This window comes from Gymnogyps californianus, chromosome Z, assembly GCF_018139145.2.
Source record: "Gymnogyps californianus isolate 813 chromosome Z, ASM1813914v2, whole genome shotgun sequence".
NCBI lineage: Eukaryota > Metazoa > Chordata > Aves > Accipitriformes > Cathartidae > Gymnogyps > Gymnogyps californianus.
This window is the reverse complement of record NC_059500.1, coordinates 19,716,776-19,737,916: the sequence shown is the minus strand read 5'-3', so window position 1 is coordinate 19,737,916 and position 21,141 is coordinate 19,716,776. Positions and strand designations below refer to the sequence as shown.

At 36.7% G+C, this 21,141-nt stretch overlaps 1 protein-coding gene across 1 annotated transcript in view; it reads right to left on the bottom strand.

Annotated features, from left to right (window-relative positions):
* The window catches only part of SNX2 (sorting nexin 2), a 35,324-nt gene that overhangs the window by 3,943 nt on the left and 10,240 nt on the right, over positions 1-21,141 (bottom strand). Inside the window, exons 3-12 of the mRNA XM_050913699.1 lie at positions 13,776-13,939; positions 12,413-12,479; positions 12,161-12,204; positions 11,932-12,073; positions 8,487-8,565; positions 5,111-5,186; positions 3,712-3,825; positions 3,391-3,484; positions 1,368-1,573; positions 226-369 (exon numbers count right to left, since the gene is read on the bottom strand). Coding sequence (XP_050769656.1) covers positions 226-369; positions 1,368-1,573; positions 3,391-3,484; positions 3,712-3,825; positions 5,111-5,186; positions 8,487-8,565; positions 11,932-12,073; positions 12,161-12,204; positions 12,413-12,479; positions 13,776-13,939 — 1,130 coding nt within the window. The remainder of the gene's footprint in view (positions 1-225; positions 370-1,367; positions 1,574-3,390; positions 3,485-3,711; positions 3,826-5,110; positions 5,187-8,486; positions 8,566-11,931; positions 12,074-12,160; positions 12,205-12,412; positions 12,480-13,775; positions 13,940-21,141) is intronic.

The window sequence follows — 21,141 nt, the reverse complement described above, 5'->3', positions numbered from 1 at the left end:
GACTCTGTAGAGACAGTATTAACTGCCTTACAGATCTTATAGTAAGTAACAATTGTGCACATTTAATATTTTAAATAAATTCCTTTTAACAATTTCAGTAAATATGGAAAACAGCAAATGAGTACGTGATTTGTAAATAAAAATGGTATAAAGTAGTGCATTAATGCAGAATGAATGAGTTAATGCAGAAAGTCTGACCTCCAAAATAATGTTTGATAACATTACCTCTTTTATCTCATCTTTAGCTTGCTGCAATTTATCAGGTTTGTTGGCAAGCTGGAGCTTTGCTTCAGCTTCACGTTTTTTTTGTAAAGTGACCTGAGCATCTTGCCACTTCTGCCAGCATTTCATTCGATGATCAAACACACCCTGTAAGGACAGACAAATTTATTAAACAACTGGAATTGTTAAAGCTATCTAAATTCCTAGTAGGAAAAGGTAATTCTGGATAAAACTGGAACAAGTATACTCAAAGAAACCTGTGTCTACCACGTTGTCTTGCATTTCATTTGACAGCATGCTTCTACAGCTCAAAAACTTCCACAAATAACAGGGTATTCAAGAAGCCTTTTCAGAGCAGACACCTGAGTGCCCCAAACCATTTTATGTCCCTCATTCCGTCAAAATACTACCAAAACAACCACTACGAAGTGCTCTATTATGCAAATACTTCTCTAAATGCAGATTCTAGCGAACTCATGCATATGGATTACATGCATATTCAGCAATGCATTTTTGTTCGCAATGGACTAAGGTAGCAGAATTAAAGTACACATATTAAAAAAAAGAAAGAAAATAAAAAGAAAAATATATATTCCCAACAACTTGGCAAATTCAAAGATATTTCTGGATAAAATTCATAGACAGCTCTTCCCATGTCAAAACCTAATTATGCTGTGCAGCATGACTTACACCAAAATTCAATATTTTCTTTAATAAGATGTAGATCCACAAATTGTATTTGTTTCTTATTTACAGAAACTGTTGGCTATCTACCAAATATGGCCAAATTATGTTCTCGAAAATTTATGAGCATACCGTAAAAATAAGTAACCTGAAAGGAACAAGTACAGTATGCTTAGACACAGTAGTGTATGGTGTCCCCAAATACTATGCACAGTTAGTACTGCTCAGAGTAGATGATGTTCACCATTTACATTTTGTCTGGATCTTATTAATCCATTCCCATTTTTCATCACAACCACTTTTATCATTGGACTAACTGATCATGGATGCATTCATTTTACTGAGCCAGAACTTCAGGCAAAAACTTAGTCTTAAATGCACACATTCATTTACCCTGAATCTGCAAGTTGAGGGATGTGACTTTAAACACAAAAATCAGTATTTTTCCTGGTAGTACTCACTTTTACTGCAGCAATGAGACGAATGTAGTCACCAAGCAGTTCTGAGAATACATAGAAATCAGCAAAAGCTTGTTCTTGATGCAATTGATCTATCTTCTCCTCAACCTCTGCAAGCTGAGACAAAGCTCTAGATAGAGCAGTGTGGTCCTCAGAGTTACCTAACATGGCAACACTTTTAGCAAAGGCAGCTGTGTTGGCTGAAAGCTCTGAAATACAGGAGTAATGTTCAGTACAATGTAGTTAATTTGTTATATTACTCCTCAGCATAGATCAGTGCAGCAGAGATCTCTGCCCTACTTCAACCCTAACTTCACCAACTGAAACATGTAAGCTGTATTTCCTAAAGCTCATGATAAAATACACAAGGAGATCACAATGAAACACATTTAGGAGAAAAACTGCACAAAACCCCCCTCCATCAGTAAGTGTTTTGCTGAGCCTGTTAATGTCATGTCTACTCTGTCTAGCAAAAGACATGGAGAAAACTGTCACTTCGGCATTATCCAACTGCCTCGTTCAGAGAAAATGCAAGCCCACAAAACAAAAGCCAAGTCACCTACAGAGCAAATTCAAAACAATTTTAACAGGTCTATAGCACAGTTGTTCCATGCAGTTCAGAGCGGAAAAAAACCCAACTATTTCACAAAGCCATCACCGCTATAAGTGGAATTTATTTCTGTTGGACTGTTTTTATTATTTAATGTACCTTTAAATGTGCATACTGTAATGTATTGCCACATTCTGACATGCCTTACGAGAAAAAAAAAGAACCCCACATACCAGCATGGCTGGCATCCATGAACGTGAAATTTTGAGCTTATTTATTAACAAATACTAGGGCAATTGTCTCATCAAATCCCGTGTAAGTCATCCTGTACAAAGTTAAGTCCTATGAAGGACCTTGGAACAAATATTTAATCCAAATTACTTCAGGATTAAAAGTGCAGGTTTGTTTGCACTGTGCTGCTTCTGCAGAATCATCAGAATACCAGAAATGTTTGTAGAAGCAAAATGTCTTCAGATATTTAAAACCCTTACAATTTAACCACAATTCTTAAAAAAAAAAACAACAGAAAAACAACCAAAACCCACAACACTTCTTCAAATCTATGAGCAGGTGTCAAATCAACAGTAAACAAACACTTCAATTTTCCATTAATTCTTAAAATACTCCTTAGTCTTGAGAACATCTGGCCAAAGACTTTTTACTACAGAGAGTAATTCCTGATAAGAGTTATGAGAAAGCAACTTACGACATTTTCATGTACTTTTGAAAGTGTAGAGCTGAAAGGTGACCCTATGTTTTAACATAATACAGTAGTGTCAGAAGGCACATTTATGGTCTTCCTTGAACTACAAATCAAAGTTTTGGTGTTCTGTTTTTTTTAAAATCATCCGATGTAAAGCAATCTTTGACAAAACAGCAGCACAGGTGATTAAAATATAAACTTACAGGCTTTGCTTCTCTCTAAAATAAGTAAACCAAAAGCTGATATTCTGAGACTACTTATCTTTCCAGAAAAGTTTATCTTAACAGTAGCTTGATGATGTATCATTATGTGGGCCAAATTAAGAACAGTAAATACCTGTTTAAGAGCTTAAACTCAGTTAACAGAGCAATACTGAACCAAAAGATGTCTAAATGGATTTATGCAACCACTTTTTGTTCAGAAGGAAACTACTCTTGCCATGAGACCTAGAGGTACATTTATGGACGTCTACTGTAGTAGAATCACTTACTAGGTATGGTATTGAACCTCCATAAGAAAAAAAATTATCCTAAATCAATACAGTAACTTTAGGAATGACAGATATTCTGGTTAAAATTAAGATTAAAAACAGGTATACAAAAATGCTAGAGCAGTTTAAACTAAAAGGTACAATTAGAAGATTTTTGCATTAAAATATACTGTATAACTCTATTAATTAGTTAAGAGCTCTGACATACTAAGCTCTTGTCTCATCACCATTTCCTAAAGTTATAAGCACTTATGTTCATGCAGCCACATAACAGTACAGTTACCTTTTCTGTGGCAGACTAATGCTTCAACACTGGCATGAAGTTTCCTAAGTTGCTGATCCAGATTCTCAAATTGCTGCTGTTTTTCTTCAAACCACTGACAAAAGATGAAAGAGTCAAGCATTACAAATTAGATTACCAATAACATTTCTGGTTTTAAAGAAGCAAATTATCCATGTACTGCCAGGGTGGTCAACTGATACAGCTAAGAATTCAAGCCAATAAGCAAATTAATAACCCATTTTCTACTTCTACAGCTTTAAAATGCAATTGTTGAGGCTCATTAATTCGTCTCATTATTCAAGCCGAAAAATCAGCTCTTACTGCATCCGATTCATTCATCTTGATTGTCATTTTGTTGACAGCGTCGGCAGCCTTGTTCACCATCCTCAATATTCCTGCTCCACTCAGAGCCTGGGTGTTAACTGCTCTCGGCAGCTGGAATTGAATGACAAATAAGGGCAAACAGACTGGTTAAAAGGATGGAGGTTTAACTGGGCACAAGGGGGAAAGAAAAGGATATAGTGTTTTCTTTACTCCTGTGTTTCAATATAGTGGAATCTAATTTCTCAGATTTACTACTTTTACATTCTCAAGAGGAAAACTTAAAAATATAGACTATTTACTTTTCTTCTACATCTTTACATTTAAATGGAACAAACAACCCACTTGTCCGAAGTTATTATGAACTAGCCAAAGGTCCTAACTAGCCACCTATACACTACAGAGAACAAACTGCCACTACAGGAACAGAAAAGCTTAGATTTACAACAAATTAGACGAAAGAAATTCTGTAAAACATTTAACTGTCATGCAAGATTTGCACTGTGTGCTGAGTATAAAAGGTTGATGTCTTTTTCCTTTTCAATATAGGCCAGATTTCAAAACCTACCTCATGCATATCAAGAGAACTGTGTATTTGCTTAGGTACTTACAAATCCTCAGGGGTAAGTTAACAAACTTTAAATTTAATTGATATTATTATTCAGGCTAGTCTGAATATGCTATACAAGGTGGCCCCTATGTCAGACCATTTACCCTTCATGTACTGTTTTGTCTGTCAGCAGCATTGACAAATCCATTGTACGTTATCTATCAATGATGCTTTTGTCAGTAATGAGGTCTCTGTGACTTATTAGTATAACTAAGATGTTGACATTGGCCAAAAGACAATTCACAGTATTACAGTGAATCCACTATGCATATTTATAAAGAGATATTGTGTATCTTTAACAATATATTTAATATTGTGAAAGGTGCCAGATTGATAGCATGAGTGACTGAAGTCCTCTATTCACAAAACATCTAGCCTGGCAGCATTACTAGCCTTTTCACACTATCCTACCAATACACCTCAAGTTGGACTCCTAGAGGCAAGAGAGCAGCTTCCCAGCCAGTTTAATTCTTGATCTTACTTAACAATCAGTAACATCAATTATGGATTTTCACCATGTATGACAAGCTTCACTCAGAACTGGACAGACCAACTTGCTTGAGAAGTCACTGAATAGCAATTAGCTTTTGGTCACTACCACTCTAAGCTTTATTAGAGGCAGAGCACACCATTACCTAAGTAGCCTCTGCCATTCTGTCCCATGAAGGGTACAATCCAATTTGATTTCGTATGAGTTTAGGGGATTAGGTCTCAGTACAAAGAGAATATATTGCTTTGTAGGTTACCATATCTAGAAACAAATAGGAGCACTGAAAAGAACTTAAATACCTCAGAACTTTCCAAGAACTGTCTTAAATCTGGATCCTGTAACAAGGTTGGGTGTTTTACTGTTCGTTGTAGATACCTATGATTTTAAAAATTAAAATATTAGATTAAAAAAAACAGATTTAATGTGCCTGACAGCACTGAAAAGTGTCTTTAATCTAAATAATGGGTAAAATGCAGCACACAACCTCCCTCATTATCTAAGGGGGCTTGAACAGTCTTAAAAAGTCACCTCTAAAGGCTCTGATGACAGTTCAGTCTCCATGCCCCTTCAATCCTTTGCCTCTCTGATGACTCTTCAAACCATATTTACGCATTGTCACCTTCCTCCAACACACACTTAGGCTAAGTCCTACACAGAGTTACAAGCTAGGACCACTAAGCTGTTGAAACATTCACTGAAGCCTTACTCCAGTAAGGCTGCCACAAAACCTGGAACTTCTGACTGAAAGTAATGCAGCCCCATGCACTCCATACCACAACATTACACACCAAAGGTGCGGGCAGTGGTTTCTAACATAGTTTGCTTACACCAGAAACTCCTTAAGGTGGGACCTGCCATAACTGTGTGTTGTACCGTCGTAAAATATTATCCTTCATAGTTTCAACAGCTGACTGAAGTCCTCCTCCTCTAATAACTGCCAATTTACACCAGAAAAAAATAGACGAGCTTGTCTAAACATTCTTGTACAATGCAGTGGACAGGCTTTTTGTTACAGATAATTCTGACTGACTTATTTTAGAATTAAAGGAAACCTTGGAGAAGTGAGCTGATTATGTTCTAAGTATGAACTATTTATTTGCATGCTAGACTAAAGCCTTCAACCCATATTAGTTCTAAAGGACTCATCCACCACCCCCAAATAATCAATACAACTCCTTCCCTTTGCAATTTTTTGTGTTTCTGCTTAGATCTAAAAACTCTTGATTGAACAAATATGGGTTGAAGAGAGAAATTTCAACAGTATTCTTCCCCTAAAGACTGCTGCAAGTTTGTTTTCCACTAAAGACTGCTGCAAGTTTGTGATAACTGATTTTAACATTACGTATTAGCAGAAAGTGTGATGTTTACATGAATGCTTTATAGAAATCTAGTGCCTCAAAAGATCATGGGAATATAAGAAAGTATGTGGTATTGCCAATTAAGATGCAGTGACAGAATACTATGAACAGCACACTCTACTTATTGCAAAGCTTTAGTTTTGCTCAAGCCTCAGCTGTGAGGTACCAGAACAGCCCTGTTACATTCCCAAATTGCTTAGAAACTGTCCTAGAAAGTGATGTGGGCTGGGACTTTTAACTGAAAGTCTGTGTATATTGATATTGTAAATGTAATGTATTTCTTCCACCCTCCATTAGTTATGGCCACCAGATCCTTATTTTTCTTCCTAAAGAAGCTAAGGGTTGCAGTGAAAGTATTTTACACATAAGATTGCTCAACTTTTCCATGCTTGTTCTATACTCAGTAGCAAGTACAAGTTAAAGTTAATGTGGCAAGCAGCCAAAGAGATTTTTCTTTTCTGCTGCTAGAGAGTAGCCTTTACTCCAAGGGAGACTTCTAACATTTTCACTGGAGACAACTGGCAATGTGCTTGAGGACATCTGGCAGGCAGACCTGTAGTATGTTAAGTTCACTATTCTAGGACATAAATTTTAGTGAACTCAACTAAAAAGGTACATTGCTTTCCTGCCCACTTTCCCCATAGTTCTTGATTCAAAAAAGAGCAAATTGAAGCAGATTTTTTTGGTCTGACTTTCTGGGAAACATTAATATGTTTTCCTCAGGTTTAGACAAGAGCAACAGAACCACTGCCTCTAAATATCATTTGAACATCTTGGTAGGTATGTAGGTAATTTTTTGATTCTGAAAGGAAAAGACAGCTAAAGTTGGCATGATGAAAAAGTTGCTCCTTGCCAGACACGATATTCATAGTCTTTCTGGAAAAAAAAAAAAAAAAAAAAAAAAAAAAAAAAAAAAAAAAGAGGAATATACTGTGAAGCCTTCCCAACATTGTCAAAAGTCCTGAGGAGTCCATTCACCAGTATGGGAGGAGTGCTCAACATCCACTAGAAGTGGTACACTAGTGTAACTCCTTTAACAAATAAATGAAAAAGCAGCACTTAAAGCACACACACAAGCTTGTGAATTAAACTTTTTCTAATCCTACTTCTGTTGTTCAAGTAAGCAACCAAGAGGGAAACTAGTCATGTCTATTATAGACAGAGACCTAAAGTTGTGTGGAAGTATCTGTTCTGTTATCTAATCCCAGTTATCTAATGTTATCTAATCTACTCTAATCCCAGCTGCTATTCCAAGTCTTCATATCTCACAGCACCACTCCTTCAGCAATAGACTTGTATAACCAGAATGTGTTTCACAGTTCTGCTGCAAGTGACAGCACAACTTCAGTAACTTCTGGGTGCAATTTTAAGTGGCAAATGTTAAGCTATATGCCAATTTTCAGTAACAGATAACTAAGACAGAACAACCTATCAGTATTTTGAGGTTCAGTATCATTTCAGACATTCTTCTGTTACTTAGGAAATGGAAAGATATTAGCAACGGGATTCTGAAGAGATACTTTTTGTTTAAGATTAGCTCTGAAGCTTCATACATTATCTGTTAGATAGGTCTTTCAACATACAGTCTAAAACCTTTGACTTTTGTTAATTTTCTAGTTTAACTGAAACTGTTATATGGTGTATTGTTCTCATATGATGCAATTCCATCACATCAATGGGTATATTATAAAATCATACCAAAATTAAGACTGTATACTTGTATAAGTTCTACTAGCTACTATGTACAGGCTTTATTAGCCATGTCAACAGGGGGAAATGATGCAGTATATCAGTGACAGTACCCTTCCATGGCAAAGATACTTGAACAATATTAGTTGTATACCAGTGCTGGGTGACAGAGATCCAATATCTCTCATGCCAAAATTCAGCTAGACACATCAATGTACCGTTAGTCATCAGAAGGTCATTTTACTTTCAAGTGACTGAAGGTCTCTTTCATCCGTCCCCTGCCCAACAGTTGATTTTCTATGGAACAGATATACTGCTGAAGTGCCTTAATTCCTTAAACCCAAAATGCCTAAGTAAGCTGATAAAGAAAGTTTTACTTACTGAATCTCTGCAATCTTAATTTTAAGCACCAACCAGTTTAAAAAGAGTTAGCTATAATCCTCTCTATGAATAAGGCTACATTTCCCATTATTAATGGGAATTATTCCATTTCTACACAAAAATTTGGCAGCTGCATAAAGCCCCCAGAATCCAAGTACAGATGGCCCAGACCCCAATTACACAGCCCACGTAGTACATTACAAGTAATTCTGAGGCCAAACAAGTTTTAGTTAGATACATACATTACCTTTCTAGAGCTGCTCTTCTTTTCTCTACAAATTCAGTAGATGAAGAATCTTCCTTGCCTACTTTAACCTTGGTCATGCCTTTGAAGAAAATGGCATCATATTGATTTTATTTTATCATAAATAAATCATTAACATAACTGATGTGAGTAGAAGATAAAGCTCACCTAAGTTTACGTATTTAAGTCAAATTACAATGAAAAACACTACACAGGAACGGAAAAAACATCAACATTGCATGCTGCATGGTTTTGTGGAAGCAGCTCTGCGAAATAGGCAATTTCCTGTAATACATTAATTGTGACTAAAAGTTATACAAAACTAGTTTAATTTGCATTTATGAAGACAATCTAAATGAAGATCAGAGTCTTACTGGTCACTCAGGTTCAGAAGAAAAAAACAGTTACCCAAATAAAGCAGAACAGGAAAATAAATCTCAGGTTATAAGCCTATTAATTGGTAAGCTTATTACCAACGTTTTCATTTTATTATGTTTTTAAGTTCTAAAACTAAGAGTTTTTTAGTCAACTAAGGCAAACTAACCAGCTTTGAAAATTCTGAAGCACGTGAACAACTACAAACTGAATGGAGAATAAAATTAGCAGAATAAAATGTATGCAGCTTTACATCGCTTCCTCTACCCAAGTCAAGAGTGGCCAAAAAACCTATGATAGGGGAGCCAGAGTTATTGATGTATCGTGGTATGGGAAATACATTCAACCTCAGCAACAGAAGAACTCTAAAACTGTCAGACTGAGGTCAATATTTTTCATGCTAAAGACCCAAACTCAGAGAGTTTAGGAATCTGAGTCCTATCAAAACCACCATGAAACACTGAACATTCATAATTATTCTTATTTCCTAAAACACAGGAGAGGTTTGTTATGATACAGCCCAAACACCTTATTTCTACCTGTAGTGTATTCCTGCTCTGTTAGTTCTGTGTTTCTCCAGCTAAAAGTTCTAAGTCTGAGATTCTGAATGAGTACTCTGTGACCTGCCAGGTCAACAGTTCCCAAAGTTGTTCCTCATCCGATCTCCCTTCTGGCTTTAGAAGTTTCACACAGTGATCCACGGAGGGGACAAACAGCATCCTTACAGGAACAAGGAGGACCCTTAACCTCTCACTGAAGCCTTAGTTTTTCCCTTCTCTGTAACATGATGAAAATAAATCCGATCGGCATTTTTTTCAAAGGTGTACTACACAGTGTAATTTAACTGTAAATCCACCAATTTATCTGTAAATATGTCTTTAAGTACAAGGATTAAAGTATTCAAACAAAGGTGAGGTAATTCACATGCCTCATCTTTTTGCATTAGAGTATTACTATTCATTAATATTTCACTGCAGAAAGCATGAAATGCTGCAGTTTAATACAAGAGATCCTTCACATTTGATAGCAACAGAAGTTCATAGGGAAAAAACTGAATATGTAATCAAATGACCAATATGAGGAATTTCTAACTTGTGATATTGACAGTTATTTCTAGATATCATGTCAGGTTTCTTTCTCTGCTAATATAAGCCTATTTAAATGCAAGTGTAAAGGCAGTTTCTGTAGCCCAAGCACTCTAATCATTCACAGGAAAGGATCCATGACTTAATAGATTATTTTCTTAAAAACAGAAAACGTGATTTTCCAACACACATTAAGTAGTGAGGCAGTTTGGATGAATGTCCAACTCTAGCTCACCACTGACTCAGTTTTATCCTGTTGTTCCACAGTCAGTAATTGACCACTTGAATTTGTGGCTAAGTAAGGTCTGAAATGCCAGCCCCTCCCACCCGTCACCAAAATAAAGTTGGAGCTTAAAACTCCAAGTGTTATCAACAGTGTAACAGAATGAACAGACTAAGGACTTTCGTACAATACACACTGCATAACACTGAATGTATAATATTTCGTATTAAGACTTTAAAAATAAACACGTGTGATGTAAACACAATATGTCATCTTACTTTCAGCTGTTTTGCCAGCTCTCTGCTTTAAGATGCCTCATTTTAAATCAGCCTAGAATCCCTTCTTTTCTCCAGAATTAGAAATGTATGGACTACATACTTTTGGACAGAACTAAATACCACCTGTGCACTGAAGTTCAAGTTTAAAGCAGGAGTTTCATGCTCTTTAGAAAACGTCCTACAGAACCTGTGAGTTTTCCCAACTTATCTGCAGCTTAACAAAGTCTGTATACAAGCATCTGAAGTGACAGCCAGTGCTTGCTTATGCTGCAGTAAGTCCCACCATTTCACACACTTCCAGGTGTATCAATATTTAGGCTGGTTTTGTTCAAGTGGTACCTCAAATCCAGTCCAAGCTTTGTCTTACAGATGAATTTGACTGTGATGCAAGTACTACCTTTCCATGTAATTGCACACTGTCATAAATGCCTTAAATGTTTTATCATCCAAAGGACATAACTAGAAGCCTCATTCCATCTCTATAAACCCTGTTAGCATTTGTAATTAAACTTATTTTTGTTACATGAAAAATTGGTTATTACAGAATCATACGTTACTTTCAAGAACTATCAAAAATTCAGATAAAATTGTCAGTCTTACAGACTGAAAAATGCAGTGCTTTTCCACAGAATTAAAAGCATGATTTTCCCAAGCTTTCTGCTGCCTACATCTACTCAGTCTGCTGTACCCACTTCTGTGAAAAGCTGCTGCTCTGATTAGCTTTACAGACTAAACTACTGAAAAAAATGTCTTGCCATTCCCTGCATATCAAACAGTGTTCTAGAGTCCAACCACTTCTTTATATGGGTAAGCCAAAAGACTTCAACAGGTTTTACTGTTTTAAATGTTTAGTTATTTTGAAAGAACCTTACTACTTAGAGCTTATAAAACTGAAGCTGCTTCAATGCATCAGGCATGCTTCTTAGTTCATGGAGAAAAGATCTGATCCTTCATGGCATTCACGAAGACTGGCATCACTCAAAAGTGTTTTCTGAATTAGAACTTTGAAGAATTAACTAGAGGTTTTAGCGTTCACCATGACCAAAAGAAACACACTGAAATATTAGAGAGGTGGAGTACGTATGAAGCTCTGTATATTGCAGGCAACTGATAACAGTACAAGTTAAAAATAAACTTTCATTTAACATCTTTGTTTTGATAGACTAATCAGCTCTTGAAGGGCAACAGTAAAGAAACAATGATAGATAAGAAACAGAAGACCATGTATTAAGACAAATGTTCTCCTTCTTATCAATGCTAGTCTGAGTTAGGAAGAGACCAGTACATATCTTTCCAATTTAACCTGAACTTTTTTAAAATACAGAACAGGAAGAATATTTAATAGTTTGGACCACTTGATAAGCAGTAAGTAATATTTGTGCAGAAAAGTATTTATTTTACAAGCCCAACAGGTATTAAAATACTTAATTTGTATTACAGCACTTAAATGACATGCTTGATTTCAACCTTACAGGAACTACACTTACCTACAATACTTTTTTCTGGAGCTGGAGGCACAATGTAACCAATATGCATGTACTTTGTTGCTAATTTGCTGTGCAAGCCAAGAAAATCACTGAATCTTCTTTTAACAGAGAATTCATTTTTGTGGAACATGGAAAGTGATGTCTTAAAAAAAAAAATTGTTATGAATTAGTGATCCATCTACTCAGCTATGATACAAAGTTATCTGCAAATATTTGTTGCACTAGTTACCTTTGTTGTTACTCTGTACGCCATATAAGCATTCATGCCATCTCCTGTAAGAAAATTAAGATATTATGCTAGGGCAAGTTATTTTAATCCCTCCACACACTTTTTGTTCCGAAATATATATTAAATAGCTTTCCAATTAGATACTAAAAACTGCCAAAAGATAACTGAATAAGAAATCATGCTAAAATCTCAGAATAGTCTTCAAGGGGTAAGACAGTCTACCATCTGACTTACTAGGCTTAAGGAACTTACCAACTTTCTCTGGGTCCGATACATTGATTTCTATATCAAACAAATCTCCATTTGCTTCCTCTTCAATCTAGGAAAAAGATACGCCATATTTAACAGGTAAGTCGCATTTATATTATGTATGGTTACAAGGATAAGGGTATAGAGGAAGGAGGAGGAAAAGTCCGTATGTTTGTATAATTAAAAAAACTCTTCTAGACCCACCATCCAATGTTAAGTGAATATAATTTCTAACATTGAATGTCACTGCAACAAAGTTCATGTGCTGCACTTGGTAGTGTTAGGTTAATGGTTGGACTTGATCTTAAAGGTCTTTTCCAACCTAAATGATTCTATGATTTTAGTTTTAAGCCTTCCTGAAAAAGCTTTTAGTATGGCAGCCTTTTCTCAGGGCTTGCTGGCCTCAAAATTTTTAGTAAATATTTATCTTAGGGGTATGTTCATTGTATCTCCTACAATGCCAGCAGATACTATGGTTCAAAAACCACTCTCATTTGCAATGTTTCTACATGCCTTTAATCAAAGGACAGATATTACTTTTTATTAATGGTATCTGTAGCAGAAGAGCTTGGGAAGGGAAAAGTAACAGAGAATTTTCTGATACTTGCCTGACTGTAATCATGCAGAATTTTGTAATCTTTCATGTGATATACATAAGTTTGGTAAAAACAGATATCTTAAGAAACACCATGGCAGAAGGGACAGCGTACCAGGGCTGAAGGGGGGAAAAAATCAGAATAAAATGCCATCGTGTGGTATCTGGGGAAGCAGCCATCATTGAGTCACAGACAAGTCTTGTTTGCAAACTCATTTAGCAGAGGCACTGTCTAGTAAGAGAACACTCCAGAATGAATGGCATTCGGCAATGCCCAGGCTTTGAATGGAACACCAAATGTAAAGCAATGTTAAAACTACCATTAGCCTCAGGTGTTTGTTAGCATGCAGGATAATGCTAAAAACTGCTTCCTCCATTTCCCCATTAACAACAGCTTCAGAAATCCAAGTTCAAACCTGTAACATCCTAGTAAGAGTTATTATACATCATTAACATTTCTCCCGTATCAAGCTCATGGCTTGCTCCTACATACGCTTTTACAACATCTATTCTGAAAGAAGGGAGCTTCTTACTCGTCACACTACAGATCTCCAATATAATCACCTAAGTAATGAATTCTTACAGTATTTTCATGAGTCAAATTCACACTAAATTCATATGCAAAATAAACAGAATAGGCTTTCTTTTCTATACTTCCCCTCAGCAAAGGATGATCCCGTGAGTCAACATTTAGGAACCGTCATTTTAAAAGAAGAAAACACTTCAAAAAACAAAGACGACATTTCCATAATTTAGAATTTTACTGTGTACCTCTTCTCTGGATCTATCAAAAATCACAGGGGCTGTTACGCTTTTCGATTCCATTCTGGGAGCTACTAATGTAGTAGGTGTTACAGGAGTGATTGCAGGAGTAGGTTCTGGTGAAAGTATTGGATCCCTCTCTGGACTGTCCAATGAAACTTCTTCTGTTGCTTCTAGATAAACATTTTGAGTTAGTGAAGACATTTTTGTGCAACAGAGATGGATATGCATCACAAAGATAATAAACATGCACACTAAAAAATGACAATATGCAAGTTTAATAAGATCATCTGTAAACAGCATCCATTTGTGCTGGATAATTTCTTTCAATACATAACTAAAACTAGATGTCATATTTGAGCTTGTAGTGCGTAATGGCTTAAAGTAAGATTAATATTGCAACTTTTTTTTTAATATACTGTTAGGTAAAGAGTCTTTTAAAGTAGTCACAAGTGGTAAGTCAACTATTTCTGCATGAGATATTGTGAAAACTAGCGAAATTTTTTTTACCACACAAGCAGCTCTTTTTCAGCAGCTGTACCAATTTTAGCTTTGCACTCTGAACAACAGCTGATTTAGTCATATAGGCTGATAACTGAGCAGACCAAGCCATATGTTAAATGAAGTTACACAACCATAATACACCCCCGCCACTGCCAAAAGCCCACAACCTGTAAAATAGAATTATTAGCAGGTGAGACATTGTGACTAGTAAGACTAACTATCTTTACTCTCTTTGGGGCTTAAAACAGTTCACTAGAAGCTGAATACTTCCTTCAGACTGTAGGCAGTTCATCTGTCTTTAAAGAGGATGTAAATCTCTGCTCTACAAATCCTGCATGCTTTCCTCCACTCACTGGTTTTGACCACTGGCAAACTACACACTTCCTGAGTAAAGAGAAGTTCCTGTTCTAGTTTAAATAACTAATGCTGTGGTTCTCGCTAAACGTGCGTTTTCAAGAATTCTAGTTCCTTAAAAGATAACACTGACCACAGAACAGTCATTTGATACCAAAATTGACTTCCCAACTGATCTCAAGTCTTGTTACAAACTATACTTGCTGTGGCAAGTACTTTACAAAGCAGGTAAAAAGGCACTAAAACAGATCCACTCCAAGTTACACAAATTTACCAGAAAGGTTTTCTATGCAATTTGGAAAAGATCTCTGTTTGCAACTTCTGTCTATATGAACCACTGAATTTTCAAAAGAAAATATGCCATCTTTCTTCCAAACTTTTTAAAGCCTGGTGCATATAATGAATATAACTAGTCCCTACTCAATGGTTAAGAAAAGAGGAGTTTTAAAGATCAGATCTACTTTAAAATTTGTGAAATAGTTATATAGTATATAAAAGAAAAGTCTCATTTTTGTCCTGCATAGGATTGTTTGGTTCTCCAGAACAGCCTGTAGTCTACTAGCAACGTAAAAATAGAACTGGAAACAGCATCCAATGAACCATATCATTTATCACTGCAAAAAGCAATATTATGATCTTTCATAATCAATATATCAAAGCCACTCAGCTTTATCCCTGCTGCCAATTAAGAGAGATTCTGTTAGTCAGTTCTGTTTCCTATTCTTCTGTAACACTTTTTTTGCCAGTCCTTGATGTTTTTCCTAAATGAACAAAACCACACTTCTCTATTTCAGGGATGAAAATGACTGTGTGCGTAAATTTTGTTTGATACTGAAGCTCAAAATAAATTGAAAAACAAACTTCAAGGTCACTATGCCTTAACCTGGTTTGAAGCAGATGCTCATTCTGGCTTGAGGCTGACAAAGTTTGCTGTCATCACACAATTGCTGAGCTTGGAAAGGACCTCTGCAGATCATCTAGTCTAACCCCTCTGCTTAAGCAGGGTCTGCTAGAGCAGGCTGCTCTGGACCACGTCCAGATGGATTTTGAGCATCTCCAAGGATGGAGAATCCACCTCCTCCTTGGACAACCTGTGCCAGTGCTTGACCACTCTCACCATTTAAAAAATCCCAAAGCAACCTTTTTTTCTTATGTATTATCTGTATCTCAGTTTGTGCCCATTGCCTCTCATCCTGTCAGTGAGAAGTCTGGCTCCCTCTTCTCCATTCCCTCCCATCAGGTATTTATACACATTGTAGGATTCCCCCCAAGCCTGCTCTTCTCCAGGCTGAACAGCCCCAGCTCTCTCAGTCTCTACTCACATGTTGTATACTTCATGTCCTTAATCGTCTTCATGGCCCTGCACTGGACTCACTCCAGTCTGTCCATGTCTCTCTCATACTGGGTAGCTCAGACCTGGACTCAGCACTCCAGGTGTGGCCTCACCACGGCTGAGCAGAGGTGAATGATCACTTCCCTCAACCTGCTGGCAATGCTCTTCCTAATTTCAAATTACAGATTTCCAGAGTATTTTCAAACTAAACTTAAAAGCAAGCACCTTTTTATATTCTCAGTTTTTAATATGAACAAAAATTATCTAAAAGCTTTTTTTGAAAAGATTTATTTTCCCACCGTTGCTTTAGTCTTACTGCTAAATCTTTCTGAAGAATCTTGCTGATGCTTCCTGCCCTGAAATGCCACAGGAAGGATACTCATCTTAAATCAATATAGAACTTTAATTCAGAACCTCAGATCAGGTGGGAAGTCATGCTGAGGCAGTTGCAAAAAAAGCTTTTACAGTGGTAGAACAACAACATTTAAACATGGAAAAGAGGTAGATCTCTCCTTTGGTGGCTAACAGCATTCAACATCTATGTTATACAAATGACTATTTCACAGAAACTTTTCTCAGAAAAAATTATATATACATACGAAACACGTTATATATATAATATGATATAATATAAAATGTAAAGAATATATAAAATAAAGCCATTCCACTTCAGTTCCTCCTTTTTCTATCATCTGCTATATTCCAGCACTTGTGTTTGGGAAACAAACCATTAATCACCACTAAGTACTTCTCTGTACCTTCAAATTTTAGACAGGCTTATAAAACAAGTCATGAAACAATTCGAAGCACACAGGTTTCTCACTTTGATCAGCTGAGAAAACACTCCTGTTACTCAGGAGTACAACTGAGTATAAGTTATACTTCAAAAGTATAACTTCATGAAAAGTGTGAATTCAATGTAACAAAGCAGCACTGCTATCAGATGAAACAGAAGCACACTCCTTCCCAGCATTCCTCTTTTTCAGACTTGCATCCACATACCCATTAGTATCATGCACTGATCTAGGTTGTGTATTGCATGAACTCCAACCAGGATTAGACCCCTGCTACTGTTCAGCAGATAGCTGAAGCTACTGCCAAGCTGGTGCATAATTTCTGTAAAAGACAAAGCGGCAGGAACAAGCAGTTGGAAAGGCAAGGATGTTTCCTTTCAGCAAGACCAGCAACATTAGATTTCGTCCACACCAGTATTTCTAAAGCTGTGCGACCCCAGGTTGGTTGGGCATGAGCAAATTTTTAAAGGTGCTGCCTACTAGCCCTCTTCTATTTTCCTGGAGGAACTTACCCAGAGAAAATAGTATCTGTTTGTTTGATAGCAGCAGGTCAATTCTTTTAGGAAGAAGAAAGGAGAATTTATGCCATTCTCCCTCCCGTTACCTCTCACCCTGAAGTTTGCATGCATCTTGGACATTACATAAATCTAGAAGAGCGAAACGGAAAATATAGTGGAAGGAGGTGATGAGACAGAGCAGGACAGAGACAAGGGTGTTGTACTTTTTGTTTAAAACAAAAGTATTAAAAGATTCTGAAGGGAAAAAGAAGTATTAGCTTTATATAACAACAGCAGGCTCTTACCCTTCCTAGCTATTATTTTTCCCCTCAGAAAAGCAGTCTTTGAGTAGTACATAAGCTGAAGATCTATTTCCTAAGAAACAGATTTGTTCTGATAAACTCTGGCATTTATGCTTCTTACATACGTTATTTTACTTTGAGAAATCAGATGACATGGTCTAGATTAAAAAGTTTCATTGACAATTCTTCTGTTTTGTCGTTTGTTTTTTTTTCCCATGGAAATATTAATTTGGTAGGTTTCAGAGTAGATACTACAGCACTTTCAGAAACATTTGCTTGATCTATTCATTTTAGATTTTCCTCTGAAAACTTAGGTATTAGGTTGTGGTTTTGTGGGGTTTTTTGTTTGGTTTGATTTTTAAAATATTGTGTATTAGTATTTGCATCAAAAATGAAATCTAGATATCTTGCTTTCCTGGGAAATTCTCAAAAGCATAAGCTCTTCTTGCATAAAGAGAGGCAACTGCGCTGCCAAACTTTTAGGGGGAAAACATTGAGATCCAACACTCACATCAGCTATAGCAGTTATCAGCACATATTAAGCACTCCCACCAACCTAATGCTGTAAGACTTCTACACATAAATACCTACTTTACATCCATAAACAGTCTTTGTTATGGATCACTGTCAAGATGCTTAGCTCCAAAAGAACATGAGAACATCTCATCCTGCTGCAGAAGACAACTATTTATGCTTAATTAACATTCTGCAGCCAGCTACACTAAGTTTCTATCATCACGCAAGCATGGGCCTCAATCTCAGCATTAGACAGCTCTTGTTTCTTTACTCTTCACCACCAGTATTCGTCAAACATCATCTTAGAAAGTGCAAGTTTGCAATTCCTCCCTAGCAGCTCACTTCAGCTGAGTAAGTTATTTTTACTGGTCACACTTCTAAATGTCAGCCCTCTAACATTCTGACATGGCTTGAGTGTTTAAATTGGCTTATTATCTTTGAAAGTTTACTCAGGTGATCACATAAATGTGGAAGTAAACTCAAGTAGAAACTGTTGTCCAGAACAGAGGACAAGTTATTAAAAAAAGGCTTCTCCAGGTGCAGCAATATTTCAGAGACAGACATCCTAACAGAACTGACTGTAAGAACTACTACACCTAAGGCATAGCCCATGACCCTTACTGTTATACCAGGAGTACTAAGGATAATCTTAATGAGAACAGAAATAGTTTTAACAGAACAGTCAGCCACTAATAAGGCCGCCTTCTGACTTCAAAACTGTAGGTTCACATGCTTTTGTACATTTGTTTCTTGCAGAAAAGACCTAGAACTGAACAACTAGCTTCTAAAAAGCAGCAAGGCACCTGCACCGAACTCTTCTGATCAGACACACCACATGACAACAGCCTGACAGACACCATCAGCTAGGAACTTTTGCTGTTCAGCTGGGCTTAAATTACATTTATTGTCTGGTCCACAGAATTAGCGTCTCCTTTCCTGTATCAACTCCCAGGAAAAAAGCCTAAGACAAACCTATCATGACCTGAAGAAAAACAAAACAAAAACCCCAAAAAACCAAACATCACCCCCGTCCCCTTCCAACGCAGACGCTCCCCCAGGACACAGTAGCTAGATACTTGCATAAGATGATCCATTCCCAAACACCTTTCAGAGCTGAAAAAATGGAAGAACAAAAAAGTAATCTTTTACCAGACTAGGGGAAAGGATTATAATTTTCCATTTTTCCGAAAATGGTGACAGAGTACTGATGTAACTTCACAGACCTGCTCATCATCTGTGAGCACTAGAGGCAGAAGGCACAGACAGCTATGTCCTGCACAGGCAGTCCACGGCATGTTTCTGCAGCTATACACAGAACTTTAGGCCAACATTTTGGAAGACTAATTCAATATCTAGTTCTTCACTTTACAGTAGAAGCTTATGGACAGCCAGGTTTTAAGACATACCCAAAGCCCCCCAGGCTACTCTTAATACTACCTGATTTGGAGCACTGACCATTATGGTCTCCACATGTAAGAGCTCTACAAGGTAAGACAAAGTAATTCTTTTTTGGCCAAATAATCAACGCACTGACTTTTATTCTAAGGGTGAAAGCACTTAAGTGGGCTTAGCAAGACAGTTTGGTTTTTTACAGAATGAAGAACCAAAATACTAATGAATGCAGCAGCAAAATTTACTGGTGTCCAATGACAGCTGGAAAACTTATTTTCTTCCACCTTTGAAACTCAGTTTTAATAGTTCACTTATGAGTCACCAGAGACAAGGTAATGAATATCTAAAACATTTTATTGCACATACTATCCTGTAGCTGCTGCAGAAACACAAGAGCAAAGAGGTTTTAATTATAGTCAAAAAAGCCTAAAAAAATCCCAGGTTCTGAACTGCATTAAAACAGTACAAGAAATCATATAATTTGTTCTCTCTCACCTCCTTTTCTATTAGGTTGCATTATTAGATGGAATAATGAAAAAGATTTATCAAGCCTACAAGAGCTAGAGAGGCATACCATCACATTTTTTACAAGTAAGTCTGCAAAACTAGAATTGTTTATGCCCCCAAAGCATCAGAGTCCCTCCTTTCAGGAGCCATCCATAGGATTTCCTTTACCTGGATTTTATAGTGTCTAATAATTCAATATGAAGGAACAACGTAAGTTAGAAAGCTGTGGAACTTCATTCTCTTCCTCCCCAGTTAAGCGTTCCTATAAGCTATGTCAAGATAGGTTTCTTTGGAATTTCAAGATGTTGAAGAAAAAAACCCAGTCGCACTCACTTGTAAATTAAGTCCTGCTTTCATAGAAAGCCAGGCTTATGCAATCATGCTGGAAGGAAGAAAATAGATATGTCATGTTGCCTTCTCACATTGTTTCTATTCATTGCAAATCAGTATCAGAAAGTTAATGAGATGGATTAACATCATGGTCTAGCAAAACAGTCCTAAGAAAGAAAAAAAATAGTTATACTTGTGAGTGCACAGCACTGAAACACACATTAGATGTCGTTTTTGAGAACGCCTATGCTGACAGTGATACAAAGACAGAGGTTCATCACTAGGGTACAACTTTGTGCAACAAATTGTGCAAACTTCCTACTTAGAACAGGATACTGTGAAAGATGTCATATTCTGTCTTAGGCTCCATAAATCACTCTTGGTTTTTTCCCCTATTTGAGAGTTTGTACTAGCCTCAGTCTGTATAGAAATTGACCTTTTAAAGACCAGTCTTAGTTGTGTTAAACATGCAGTATGTTAGATGCCTTCAGTTCAGTGCTGCATGCATTTAAGAGAATGTCTTCCATAGCAAAACTCAAACTCATTAAACCAGTTATTTGTGTTTTCCTCACAGCATTTATTTCAGTTGAAACAATGTGGCTGCTAATATTTGTTCCTTCCATCTGGTTCCCCTCAATATTTACTCCAGCCACCTTTTTTCTTAATATTATCCAAAGGAGAATTGGCTTTCCTAAAATATCCATTCCAGATGGCTCTATGGTTATAAAAAGTTGGCTTTATATACTGAAGCTAAATAACCAAACTACTAGTACTAGAAAGCTTCATTGCTAATGCACTGCTGGTCTTTATAAGTCATAAGATCAGGTAATACAAATACAAAAGAAG